The sequence below is a fragment of the Lynx rufus genome, unplaced genomic scaffold, assembly GCF_022079265.1.
Source record: "Lynx rufus isolate CCGP_SWC_20201006 ecotype Redwood Valley unplaced genomic scaffold, mLynRuf1.p SCAF_1, whole genome shotgun sequence".
NCBI lineage: Eukaryota > Metazoa > Chordata > Mammalia > Carnivora > Felidae > Lynx > Lynx rufus.
The window spans coordinates 9,061,120-9,075,954 of NW_025814823.1; the positions used below are offsets into that span (position 1 = coordinate 9,061,120).

Consider the following 14,835-nt stretch of genomic DNA (forward strand, 5'->3'; position numbering starts at 1 on the left):
ATTCTCACATCTCAAACACAAATCCCTTCTACAGGCATTTTAAGAACTGTGTGTTCACCTCTTTTTATTGGTGGAAATCCTAGGAGAAACTGACACTCCCTCTTCTCCAGTGTTGACGCCCTATGTCTACACTATATTTCTTGAAAGCTATGATCTTGAAAAAGAGGCAGAACCACCACAACAAAATAGTATTCAAGGACAAACATTTGAGAGCATTGTCAAAACCACCAAATAGTAAGGAAAATGTTTTCATACTCTAGTGCGGGTTTAAACTCTACTCCCCAAGGATTACGGGTTTCTCACTTAATTTTGCCCATGAACTCTTCCAGGAGCCACGCCCCTCTTGCCGAGTCCCTAAAAGAGCTTCGCGTGCCTTGTGGTCTTAGGAAGAAAGCGCACTAGGTGGCGGGGGTGGGGGGAGAAGCCGAGGGGGCCGCAGTGGCCACCGGCTGCCTTGGCCAAGACGCCCACTCCACCAGGCTGGGGTGCCCGCGGTTACAGAGAGGTTGTCCGCCCCGCTCAAGCCCTCCTCTCACCTGTCTGCTGTCTGGCTACTACGAAGCCGTTATGGGGAAAAAACCCGAAGGCTTGCCTGTGACAGTTACCAATAAGGATGGCGTGAGGGCATGCCGAAGTTTGAAGAGTCATTTCCCTTTGATTTTGGTAAAGGCCGGTGCAGTGCGATTTTACTGCAGGACGTAAGGAAATAAATCGAAGGGAAGAAAAAGAGAAAAGCAGTGAAGAATAGGAAAAGGCACCAAAATTACGAGCAGGAGCCATTTAAAAGAAGAAAATATTCTACAACAGATGAAGAAAGTTTTAATTTCTTTTCACATTAAACATTGTTTACCACAATCAGCTAACAGAAATTTCTGCAACATTGGTCAAGATGACATCAAACTAAGGATAAATGTTTGTTATGAGAAAACCTCATTTAATGTGACTGACGATGTTAGATACTATATTTTTCATGATAGGAGAAGATACAACCTATCTCGAAGAGAAAGCAAATAATTCAGATCAAGGAGACATGCTGAGGTTTTAATAAAGAAGAAAAGCTTCGCCTTGTCCAGAACACTTAACAGAGTCTAGGATAATTTAGGTAAAAGAGGTGAGTTAGATACCAAGCACTGGGCAGGGTCACAGGCCCATAATTCAGGCTTTATTTACATTACCAGATCTATGCAGCCTTTACCTTTCGGTAAGTGAGCTGTTATTTTTGGCAGAGGGATCTTCAATAGTAGCCTTGGATATGATAAATCATATTGTAATCATCAGGCAGTCCAAGGAACTATTTTAAGAGGGATAGTTGAGTATTTTCGTGTATATACTATTAAGGCATCTAAATTTTTGGTGTTTTCAGTATATAATTTTACTGCTATTTTTTTTTTCATTTTGCACAACAATGTTATTAGGAATTAAGTGACACAATTCTTTCTCTACTGATGAACCAGTTTATCCATTTTGCAAACTTTAAATTGAGGTCTTGTAGAAGGGAAATTTATAACAGGAGAACACACAGAAAAATATATTGAAAACCAATAGAGAATAGTTTTTAAACCATCATACAAATTCAATCATAATGAACTGATAGTCTTTAACTTTGGAAAAACAGAAGAGCAATTAGAATTAAAACAGGTATTAAAAATAATCACCAGTAGTTTGCTTACAAAAGAACAGAGCCATAAATGGCTTAATTGCCCCATTTAGTAACTACCAGATTCTTCTTTAGTCGAACACTAACGGAATTCACATTTGAGCTAGTCAACAAAGCATATAAATATTTAACATCCGAATACAACATTTTAGTGATAACAGAGACTGCATAATTCTACCCATTGTTGCTCTGTGCACAAATTAACCAGGTTAAATATCAAAGATACACTGTGAATACTCCTGAAACTAACAATGGAATATTACGCAAAATTTTTAAAGACTCAGAAATAAAAGTAGAACACAATTTTAACATGGATGAGACGGTGCTTAAACAACAATCAATTTAATCAAGACCTTTAAAATTACCACTGAAATAAATGCACTACGATATTTTATTTTTAGTTTACAGAAAGAATCTCTAAGTACAGGTTGCAGAAAGAAAATGTTTAGTGCTATTTACATTCATTTTAAAACTCTGCTCTATACAAATTTAATTCTGATCAGTATGAACAATATTTTCGTAGATCTACTGCATATAAAGCCTTTTCATCAAAGCACTGACAATGAGTAAAATAACCTGATTACCTTTAGACAAAGCTGACCATTTGAAACCATTCACACTTAATGTTTTCTTAAGGGCCATGGACACTTAAAGTACAGAACATAATGTCAGCCTGCAACTTCGTTCTCATAAAGGCTAAAGTTATTTATATGGAATATTGTTCTATATACTACACGCCAATCTATATTTAAGTTCTATAGTTAGGTATTTTATAAGTTTTTTATTAAATATATTCTACACATATTTGTAATTTCATCCAGGAAGAATTTCTTCCCAGTGAAAAAATATAAAATCTTTTATATTTTTACAGGTTTAGATGAAACTAGCTCATGCTTTAGTGCTGTGCAAATTGGTTTTAGCATTATCAATTTTTAAATGATTGGTACAAAACAAAAGAACGTCATCCTTAATCATGTAGTACGCCTTAAAAAATCAGCTTTTGATTTTAATACAATTGCAAGCACTAATACCAAATGCAAACTACATAAAGAAACAAAATTGGTTACTATGGAGAATTATTTCAATTTTAAGAATTCATTTGAACCCCAATGAGTGAGTGTGACACTGGACGGTTACAGACGAGCAATTTTGGAAAAATCCAATTTGCTGATCTTCAAATACATAAAATTGATAAGTAAATGAGGTTTTCTATTATCTCTGTGCGGCAATGAACGTCTACGAGAATGGAACTGACCCTCCCACGTTAAGGCTAGGAAGCGCACTCGCACCCCTTTTGTGCTGTGTGGACAAGCACTCAGTGACCGCGGGACTGAGGAGTGCAGGTGTGAAAGGAAAAGCAATTCGTTTCGTCAGCTCTCCGCCGAGTGCTTTAAACAACAGGCACGTTTTGTTTTTTCATTTGTTGCCATGAAAATAGTCACACTCAGTTTTGTACTCTGTGCCAGTGCAGCCACCATGGCTGACTTTGATAGAATTCACCCAACATTTCCATTTCTATTCCATTTTTCCCTCTCCAGTGGGCCCACTAATTAACTTCATTAATTGCTGAGTGTTTTCCAGTGCGGAATTGTGTTTCCGAGCACTTTTAAGGTACCATAAACCATGTTGTAAAATCTGCTGATGAAGAAAATAATGTCAATCTTTTTTAGTGCAAACTATATTCGGAACACTTGATTTGTTAGTTCTGGTGATGAAAATTTCTGTGGCGGCAAAATGGTTTCCGCTAGGAAGGTAACTTGCGAACTGTGCGCCTAGAGATTGACAGCATCCAAAAACCAATAGATTTTAAAACTGCTCAACAGAAACGAAGAAACTAGAAATAAAAACGCATGGTGAAAAAATGTTCTTGGTTCTTTTTACTTTGATGAGGAAAGATGACAGCGTTCATGGGATCATTCAGGTCCATGGATTTACAGGCAGACTCTTCCTAAGGGTTTCCGAAGCAATGTCGGGTCTCTTCTGTCCCAGCAGCGAGAAAGACATAGACCACATGACAGCACACGCAGCACACGGTGTTTACAGGATTACGCAACAATTACTCTCTCCAGTCTTTTCGCGATTCCTCTGACCTAGAGAAAATGCAGAAAAGCCTTGCTTACAAAAGTGCTCGAATCAGGGGCTGGGGGGGAGGGGTGGCATCCAAACATAGTAAGAATTTGTTTTTAATGTCTGCAATTTTTTAATTAAAAAGCTGTAATTATAATTATAGCCTGTTTTCATTATAGCCTGTTTCCAGGATGTCTGGTTATTTGCTTAACAAGCTCTGTCCATAAACAATGAAAACTTCCTTTCCCTCAGAAGGTTCAGAAAAAAACTAAGAACCATTTCGAGTGCCTGTCTCCGCGGCTCAAGTGAGTAACAACCTCTGTCGTACCCGGCTTACCTTGAGAGTTTGGCTCTGGCAATGTCTCTCTGGCCACCAAATGCATCACCGTTGTTTTGCCAAAAGGAAGTTTTAATGCTATGGGAAAAGCAGAAGGTAGTTTGTGACATACATACTGACCGACTGACATCACCAGTCGGAACTGAAACCACTTAAAGAATCGATCGCTTTCTGCAGGACTTCCTCAGCAGACTGAACTTCTTACCAGTTAGAGCACGTCTTACAAAATGAGATTAGGTCAATATTCTCAGAAACAATTCAGAAATTATTCTGCCCAGCTATGGTCATTAGTCTGACACAGATATCCGTAATGCTTAAGAAAGGGGACAAGAGAAAATGCGTAAGAAAGGGGACAAGAGAAAAGGGGACAAGAGGAGAAAAGAAACTAAAAAACTTTTTCGAGACTACCTTTTCTAGATTAGGGAAAAGTTTGGATTAAGAGAGACTTGTTTCTAAATCTAATTATCTGTGAAACATGCAGTCACTTAAGAAAATTACTGCCTTGAACATACCACCGTGGTGTCGAAATAGAAGAAACAACAAACTTAATTTTAAATATTTATTCTCAACCCTGTAGAATTCAGTTAGAAAACAATTTTCTCTCAAAGGTTACTTTAAGAGAATCACTGTCTTGGTAGTCTTAATAATCACTGTTTTCTAATTAAGTCTTAATTTAAAAGGTTTTTCTCATTCCTAATAGAACGGTTTTATTATGAAAAGTTTGAGACGTAGAATAATGTAACACATACCCATATGTCCACGAACCACTTAAGCAAATACAAACACTGAGTTTCATGGTGAATGTCTTTGTTATTCTGTATATAAAATTAGAAGCAACCAGTATAAAACAACTTAGGAAGTTATTGCCACAGGCGGGATGTTTCAGGTCTGACATCCAGAACTACGTTCTCTTCACTGACTACAAACTTAAGGCAGGTTTATAATCAGGCAAGTATGGCCTTCCCGTTACCTGCTTCTGAAATCCTGCTCTATAGGATGATGGTTAACATGCAGATTTAAAGAGCAGTACTAAATACCGTCAATGCTATTAATATTTAACGTAACCAAGGTGAGTTTCCATCTTACTTAAAGTTGGTCAGCCATTATTTGGCCTACTCTCTTGACTTCTCAAGTTCAAGTGAAGTAGGATGGCTCATAAATACACACTACGATGAAAGAAGAGGAGGGACTTTTCCGGAGAATCCCCTAGGTTTGATTTAACAATAAAATGCAAATAAGATTTGCTATTATAAAAAGTCTCATTAAGTCTACTGGGAAAACCTGACTGCACTTAAAGCTGCATATCACTCCTCTTCCATTTCTGGACTCTATCTAATAAGCCAGATCTGGGTTGAAAATCGCATCTCTGCTACTTGCCAACAGGAGACGAGTCACGGGCAAGTCAGTCACCTGCTCCCAGGCCTCAGTTTCCCGTGCCCAAATTGGAGATGGCAATTCCATCACCTGCCCCTTCCAGCTGTATCGATTAAATGAAGTGATCCAAGGAAAGTGCTTACGGGGCTCGGAACAAAGAAAGCAGGCGGTAAACACCACCCTGTTGTGGTCATCATCAGTTTGAGAAAGCAACGAATCTCAGAAAACAGGTAAGTGAATGGAGACGCTGGACAGGCCTGGGAAGCTGCTGGGTAAAGGTTTACCATTTGAAGTTACACATTTGATGGGGATTATTATTTTTCTTCTGCATTTGAATTTTAACTAGAAATAGTAGATATTGATGCTAACAGTATCAAAGAAGGTAAAGGGAAGAGGGATACAAGAATTTAAGAGGCTTTCTCTTTCCTTCCCTGCGGATGCCTCTGCTTTCTACTGTGACACCGTACAATATCCACAACAGTTTTCAACCTTACATAAAAATCACCCAGGAATTCAATTATTCCAGTTGTAGACTGGGAGATGGGGAGGGGGAGGGGAAAAGAGAGAGGGAGAGAGAGAGAAAGAGAGGGAGGGAGGGAAGGAGACTGCGAGAGAGAGAGAGAGATTTCCTCCAACTAGCCAGCATGTAGAAATCTGCATTTTTCAAAATAAGTATTCCAGCTGATTCTTATGCCAGAGTCTCCAGCACATTTTGGGAAACAATGATCTGGAATGTACTGGATGTCAAACTTGTAGCTGATCTTATTTTCTTTTAACCTTCTTTATCCTTAATAAGACAGTTATCATACCATTTCTTTGGTAGACTGAAATTCTATGCAACTAAAAGGTTGTATCTCAAAAAAGGACATTCAGGGCTATGTTTTAAGGAAACTTGGTAACAAAAGAATTACTAGAAGCACCAAGTCTCCTGGTTTAACCACCCACAAAGTGCCTGAACCCCACCCATGGCTGTACCTACTACTTGTACGGAACCAATAACAAGGATTTCACTCTTTTCCCTTAGTGACACATCCCTTCTTTAGGCAGCCTGACATGTTCACATAATTTTGTACTGAATGATTTGTCCACTGTTGGCGGACACTGTTGGTCCTAAGTCTAATTCAGAGGTTAAACCAGAGCAAGTCTCAGCCATGCAAACCTAGCCTACGCCCTTCTCCACACAAGCCATTCAAACATCTGAAGACAGTTACTACGGCCCTGTGTCCTGTCTCCTTCATTATCCACACTCAAGAACACACGGAGACTAAAAAGAAAAATTGTGACCAAAACACAAACAGTTGAATGTTATTATTCAACCTTTACCAAACACCCAGGTATACTGATCAACTTGAAAGGCCTGGCTTATGCTTCCATGGTATTTGTCTAAATCACTAAGACCAGAAGTCGTTTATTTTGTTTTTGAAAATATTGACAGCAATACAGAAGGAAAACAGTAACAACAAGTCAATCTGTTAATTATACAAACACAAATTCCAAAGAAGTACTAGTAAAAATTTATACTTTAATGGGAATGAATCAGGAGTTTGATTTTAACACAAATCCCATGATCTTCCTGTAATACAAAGTTGAAACTTTGGGGCCACAACAAAAAGATAATGAAAGACGTAAGGGAAATTTCTCACATACGTCAATACTCAAACGGAAACAGAGTCTCAAGATTCATCCACGCAGTTAAGATATTAAATTCAATCAACATCACAAGAGCTTATGTGCAGCAGAGACAATCAAGTAAAGACTAAAGATAGCCTATCCTTCATGAAGGAGTTGGTCCATGCAACTTTGTGAAAGATCTAGAAAAAGAACAACAACAACAAAAAAAGCTGTATTTTATTTATTTAGTTTTACTTATTTGTTTCAAATGTGTAATATATACTTGGAAAAGAACCATCTACAGGCAAAAAAAAAGATTGGGGGGTCAGCTATCTGGAGATGAATGGACTTGCCGAGAGATCAATATCCTCTAATAACTTATTTTATTTTAATGCTTAGTTTATATCACTCATTCATTCTTCAATTTATTTCAGCTAAGACACACACACACACACACACACACACACACACACACACACACACACAGTTCACTGATTTCTCCTACCTGCCCCCTCTGGCAACCACAAATCTGTTCTGTGAGCTTGGTTTATTCATTTCTGTATTTATCGATCATCCTCATATCAAAGAGCATGTGGTGTTTGTCTTTCTCTGACTTATTTCACTTATTTCCATGTTGTAAATGGCAAGACTTCATTCTTTTTTATGGCTGGCTAATATTCCTGTGTGTGTGTGTGTGTGTGTGTGTGTCCCATTTTCTTCAGAAATGCGTATCATCAATAAACACAGGTTGCTTCTACATCTTGACTATGTAAAAGACGCTGCAACGAACATGGTGCGGCTTTTTGGAGTCAGGGTTTTCATTTTCTTCAGGTAAAAACACAGAAGTGAAGTTGCTGGAACATATGGTAGTTCTATTTTTTACTATTTTGAAAACATTTTTAAAAGCTACATTTTGAAAGTAGCTCAGTAGACATCAGTACTTTTTAGACTAGTTACCTAACACTGCCACTGAAACCTGGTCATGAGTGAAATGCTGTCCTGAAATGTTCCACCTGCCTGATACTGTCATCATAAATCATTTGCATCCATCTTCGCCAGCCCTTATCACCCCCTACGCTGAGTGGGTTTTATCCGTTTCTACTACGCGATACTAATGCACCCTGAGGATTCTATCTTGTTCGACCCACTATCTCCGTGTAGCATGTAAGAAATAAATACATGCTGAAGGAACGAATGAAAATATCCTACCTTTAAGGAAACACAGTAAACATTTCATTGTTAGGTTTAGAGAAAAAAGTCATACTATATTTAAACAAAAATATAAAAGTAGATCACCTCATTTGCCTACCAATCTCGAATTATCAGAATACACTTACAAACCCTGCTGGTGGTAGAGAATGTACCCCATTAGGAGGCACTATTGAGCTACATTTCTCCAATCACATGTAAAGAGCAGTAGTACCAAAGAAGTGTTTACTGTGTGCCAAGCACTGTTCTAAGTGCTTTGAAGACAGAGACTAATCTGACCCTCCCGACCTAGGAGGTAGGCACTGTTGTTAGCCCATTTTATCGATGAGAAAAGTGAGGTAGCTACCCCAAGGGTACACAGAAGGAAGTGGTGGCGCTAGGATACAGCTTAGACCATCTGGTTCTAAATCGGCTTTTAATCCCCGTACTACACTGTCTCCCTGATGTTACTCCTTTACCTTCATTCTTGCACGACGGGCAACTGTATCAGTTAGAGTCAAACTGAAAACAAATTATCATAAATTTTTCCTACTTTGTGTGTCTGGCTTTAACTTAAAAATATTACATCTGATTTATATTATCTAAAAAGTACAATAAAATTAAATTCACAAAATAATAGGTATAGACTACTTCTAATGAGAGTTTATTTCATAAGGGAGTAAATACTTATCACAGTGCTAAACTTAAATTTATGAGAATGCAAAATGTAAAGAATAGGCAGAATTTATGAGTTTGAAATTATAATTTTTTTGTAAAATCAGACAATAGCATTTAAAAAATGTTTTTTTTTTTAATTAAAAAAAATTTTTTTTAACGTTTTATTTATTTTTGAGACAGGGAGAGACAGAGCATGAACGGGGGAGGGTCAGAGAGAGGGAGACACAGAATCTGAAACAGGCTCCAGGCTCTGAGCTGTCAGCACAGAGCCCAACGCGGGGCTCGAACTCATGGACCGCGAAATCATGACCTGAGCCGAAGTCGGACGCTTAACCGACTGAGCCACCCAGGTGCCCCTAAAAAATGTTTTTTAACATTTATTCATGTTTAAGAGACAGAGACAGAGCACGAGCGGCGGAGGGGCAGAAAGAGAGGAAGACACAGAATCCAAACCAGGCTCCAGGCTCTGAGCTGTCAGCACAGAGCGCGAGGGAGGTCTTGAACCGACAGACTGTGAGATCATGACCTGAGCCGAAGGCAGCCACCCAGGTGCCCCCAGACAAGGCATTTAAACAGACAAATGAATAATGCTGCCTGAAGTAAACATTAAATCCCATTACAAAGGTGATTATTACCTCCTAATGTGACATTTCCATGTAGAAATCGTCCTTGATAAATAAGTCGTAGAATATTTGGACTGCTGACCTGCTCTTCCTCCCAGTCTGAAAAGAACGAGTGAACTGTTAGGTGTGTTTAAAGACAGAGTTAAGGTATTATTTCATTGTTCAAAACATTCAGATGCAAATCGGATAGAGAACACATCAAAGAAGACACCTGGAGCCTCCCAATAATGGAAACAGTCACCACTCACAACAGTCAATCACTGCAGGCCTGGTTCTTTGTAGTGCTTCTCATTAATAAGAGCTACAGAAAGACTAGTGTTCGCTTAAGAACAAAATATAGTCCTGAAGGTTAAAACTTAAAACAAGATGGGGAAAAAAATCTAATTCTAGGTAAAGTGAAATGTCATTTGAAAATTAATTGCTATTACCAGTAATTAACAAAGAATATTACAATGTTCCGATATCCGTACCTGTTAAATTATGTATCTGAAGCTAGAAACAATTTAACAAAGATTTTAATATACCCATATAGAGAATAACAAAAACATTATACCTCAATAAGGATGGAGAACAAAAACTTTTAAAGTAACAAAAAAAATTAACAATGTTTACTTCTGGATGTTGATTTATTACATTGTCTTCTGAAGCCAAATGATAAACATTATAGAAGACACAACTTTTAGTTCACTTTGCCCAAATACTCAGACGAAACTCGAAAAATAACATACATTAGAAGATACTACACAAATATGAAAGCTAGGGAAGTATATAAAGAAAATCAAAGACAAACTGGAAGGGTAACAGAATATTTCACTTTGTGTATAACGTATGTTATAGTGAAATATGGAATACTACTCTGTTAAAATAATGATTTAATAAGGACTGGTACCAGACAGGGTCCAGGGTTAGTAATTTTACTAGCTGGTGGATATAATAATTTAAGTTCCTACTGTGACAAAGATTGGAGAATTCTATTACCATCTTTCTCAAGAATTCTAGTATGATGTGTTTGTTTCCTACAGAAGCTCCTATTACCAGGAGGTAACTATCAACACAAGGATGAGTTTAAAATATCCTAAAGAGAAGTGACAGAAAAGAGGTAAGTAGAGCACTTTCCTTCTGAGTGTTCAAAATGATGAATATGAACTTGATAAAAGCGTGCCCCCCACTGACTCAGAACAACAGAAATGGGAGAGGAGACATGAACTGGAGTCATTTCTCCCCCAGCTCCCGGTACCTTTTCTCCTGGTCCGTCCCCCCCCCCCCCCCCCCCCGCCCACCCGCCCTTAGGTGCCTCTGTTGCCTTCTGATCCTAGTGCTCTCAGGTCCCTCTTCTTCTAAAAGAAAGATCAACTAAGCCTTTACCATTTTAGTATGGACTATTCTGAATTCACCACACCCCAAATTACTGTTTAATAGACTATTTCTGGTCAAGATGAAGTGTCCATATAAATAAAGACAAACGACAGGGTCTAATTCACTGGAAAAAAATATCCTAAAAATATTTAAACTATTGTTTTGAGATGCAGAAACTTAAAGCTACACACTTCATTATTTTAGAGACTGTTGTGATTTCCATGCACTTCATGGGTTTAATATGCTATCTACCCTCCCCTCTCAGAGGATCTAAAATTTAGCAAGACCTATAGAAGAGCAATGCTTTAAGGAGGAATTTCAGCAACTAGGAACATGTATTTAGTGGCTACTGTTTTGCACCCCAACCCGGTAAGAGCTAGGTGTCTGATTACCCCGCCTAGTAGCAATATTCCGCTCAACTGTCAGAGCAGACCAAGGACAACTAACTGTTGCCAAAAGTACACCGCACCAAGTGGTTTTTTTTCTACTCATTTAATGTTTACTACACTTTCATTATTAGCACTAATATTTCATATTAGCAAATATTTACATGTGCTGACCTTTAGCGTATTGAGATAAAATGTAGAGCTAGGTTTTTAATTTAAATATTTTATATAAAATAAAAACGACTGATTCCTATTCCCTGCATTGTCTAAAACTGCAGAGCAGAAGTGGTAAACTTAGGAAAGGCTGGGCTCAAAAATTTGTATGTGAAAATAAGTAACGTAAGATTGATACGATTTCAGTGCTCGTAGATGGCGGTTCATTCATTTGGGACACCATTTATGGCAAACACCTGCACTTGAGTCCTGTCTTTGTTTACTCTGTCAGGATTTTTAAGGAATTAAAAGCAATTTTAATATCTAAGTCTAACAATTATGATGGTAAAGCTATTTTTTTTTTTTGCCACAAGTTACAATGCTGCCCTCCACAAATTACTGTTTAAGAGGGACTGCCCTTTTTTTGTCTTGTGTAACATTTTCTACAATACCATCGATGTCCAAACTGACCTTTACCCTCTCCTCCCCAAATCATAGAAGTAATCTTCTATATCATATTTAGTAAAACATCACTATTAGACAGGTATTTAAAAATACTTCTCCAGGGGCGCCTGGGTGGCGCAGTCGGTTAAGCGTCCGACTTCGGCTCAGGTCATGATCTCGCGGTCCGTGAGTTCGAGCCCCGCGTCAGGCTCTGGGCTGATGGCTCAGAGCCTGGAGCCTGTTTTCGATTCTGTGTCTCCCTCTCTCTCTGCCCCTCCCCCGTTCATGCTCTGTCTCTCTCTGTCCCAAAAATAAATAAACGTTGAAAAAAAAAATTAAAAAAAAAAAATACTTCTCCAGGGCACCTGGGTGGCTCAGTCAAGCGTCCAACTTTGGCTTAGGTCATGATCTCATGATTCATGAGTTCGAGCCCCATGTCAGCCTCTATGTGGACAGCTCAGAGCCTGGAGCCTGCTTGAGATTCTGTGTCTCCCTCGCTCTCTGCCCTCCCCTGCTCATGCTGTGTCTCTCTCTCTCAAAAATAAATATTGAAAGAAAAAAAATCTTAAATGCTTTTCCTACTATAGTTATCTGTCCTGCCTGGCTATGAAGAAAATCTAATATTCTTAGAGCCCCAAGTTTAATCTTCTTCCGCTTTTCTGAAAGTCCTTCTTACCTCTAACCTTTAGGTTACCCTTAGAAGTAACCATTCCCTTGGTTACCAATGGAAAAAAGATCCAGTCATTTGAAAGTATTTGTCTAAACCAGTGTTTCTCAAGCATAGGTCTATGAATCCTGAGTTCATGAACAACACAGCCGTGCTCCTAGGGTCTAAAAGTCCTCCTCAAGAATTTTTAAATCATGCTTTCGTTTTAATGATAATCTGGAAGAGATTACCCACATCGTTCAAATAATCACCTTGTACTGCCTTGGGATTTATTGCCCACATACGCACTTTATGGTCGTACTGGCACCAAGCAGTACCTCTTTAATTGTCAAGAGGCTCATAAGAAAAGGACGGAGGTTGGCTCAATACGTAAACAATGCATTCTTGCTAAGTGACAATTGGGTACACTGTGTGAAGGAAGCTTTTGTGGTGAACCTGCAGATAACTGGGTCCTCATACAGCACACAGTAGCAGAGGCAAGCCAAGCTCAACGGTCCTTTACTTGTGGTGCAAGCAGGGAGTTGGTTTTAGCAAATACACATCATCTGGCACATTAATGTTGTTAATTTGAACATTATTGGTTTTTGAGTTATACTTGTGCTTGTGGTTGTATATGAGTTAATAAGGATAAAGCATCTTAATTGGGTTTTATGTTTCTATCTTTAAAAAAAAAAAAAACATGCTAACAAAAATAATTGGAATCAGCACTAGGGAATCTACAGGAATTTTCTTCCTCTAAAGGAGTTCCATATATTATTTAAGGTTCAGAAACACTGATCTGATTGATTCATTTTGAATACACTGTGTTCTTTGTTGAAATGAGTCTTGTCCTTTAAAAGTCCAAATTGTTTTCACTAGTAAAATTAAGTGAAATCAGCTGAAACCTTCGTATCACTGTAACACATGCCCTAAAAAGGATCGAGATGACTGAGGCAAAGTTCAAAGGAAAAACACAAGCTAACGACTCACTTTAGGATGGCAAGACAAAGTCTTATTACATGGAAAAGAATCAGAGAAGAAAGGAATACCATCCTCCCCTCTCTCAAATTTTGTTTTGTCATGGATACTGGCTTGAAAATGCAATGCGTAAATGGATTTTGTACCTTCTTGCCCCTTGTAGATCAGAGGACACATGAAGTGACATGAATTAGAAATTTTGTGTTAAACTCAATGTTAAACTGGTTACATATAGGATAGAACAATGAGAATGCATTATAATTTTTTTAAAACCTTGTTTCTCTTTCCTCTTACTTTGTGTTCTGGTATAAATAGATTTACTGATATGAAAGTGTGCCCACGTGTTAGCTATGTTGTGTTTTCCTTTTAAAAACTAATTTTTATTTACATTAAAATGGTTCTGAGGCAAAAACAGGGGTTTTGCAAACTGGCTCCTTCCCCATTTTGCAATGAGGTAGCAGGAGAGCAAAACCTAAGGATGAACACAGTGTTCCTTCCCCTTTAACGCTGAAGCCTGATACCCTCAATTATTTGTCCTTCTTTTATATCTTTCTAATTTTTTCAAAATGTTTGTGAAACAAGGTAGGGTATCAAGAATTAACATTATTCATTCTCAAGAGAAAAACACCACTCACCCATTGGCCAATTGTCATACACATGCTTCGCAATGTCAGAAGCAGAATCATTAGGAGAAAACAGGAACTCTTTTGTTTTCCCGCTTACCAAGATGAGGCGCAAATTTATCTGAAAGAAGACAATGATTCTTTTAATATAAATCTTGAAATTTTTAAAGTAAAAATATGACTTTTCATATTTTTGAAATAGGCTTTTCATTTCAATCACATTCTAAAGTATTACTAAATGCCATTTTCTGGTTTTTACTTATTTAAATTCTGTAAAGTCTTTCTTTTTTAAAGAATGGGAATTTCGCATATGACTTTATTTCCATTATTTTATTTATTATATATGGGGGCAGATATATTTGCCTTAATAAATGAACAAAGGAAAACCAAAATTCATCATACTTTTATATTTAATTGCTCTAACAATGTTCAGAATTGGACTTTTATATGTTATCACTATTACTGTAATATACATACTACCCATTGAAAAACAAAAGTGTTGACCTTGCAGATCACATCACTAAATGGGAAAAAAATTTAGTTGATAATCTACTTCTTAGAAAAAAATGAGGAGGGAACAATAAATTATACATAGCATTTTAGCCTATAAAAATCACTCAAGTCTAAACAAACTAACCAGAAACAATAAAGACTCTACAGTGGTTAAAGGAGGAATCAATAATAGTAGCTGTATCAATCCCAAACACAATCATT

The 14,835-nt window shown here is 37.7% G+C and overlaps 1 protein-coding gene across 1 annotated transcript in view; it reads right to left on the bottom strand.

Annotated features, from left to right (window-relative positions):
- Positions 1–799: 799 nt before the first annotated feature.
- UBL3 (ubiquitin like 3) overlaps positions 800–14,835 on the bottom strand; it is a 66,679-nt gene continuing 52,643 nt past the window's right edge. Inside the window, exons 2-5 of the mRNA XM_047078317.1 lie at positions 14,134–14,242; positions 9,548–9,634; positions 4,062–4,139; positions 800–3,747 (exon numbers count right to left, since the gene is read on the bottom strand). Coding sequence (XP_046934273.1) covers positions 3,695–3,747; positions 4,062–4,139; positions 9,548–9,634; positions 14,134–14,242 — 327 coding nt within the window. The 3' untranslated portion in view covers positions 800–3,694. The remainder of the gene's footprint in view (positions 3,748–4,061; positions 4,140–9,547; positions 9,635–14,133; positions 14,243–14,835) is intronic.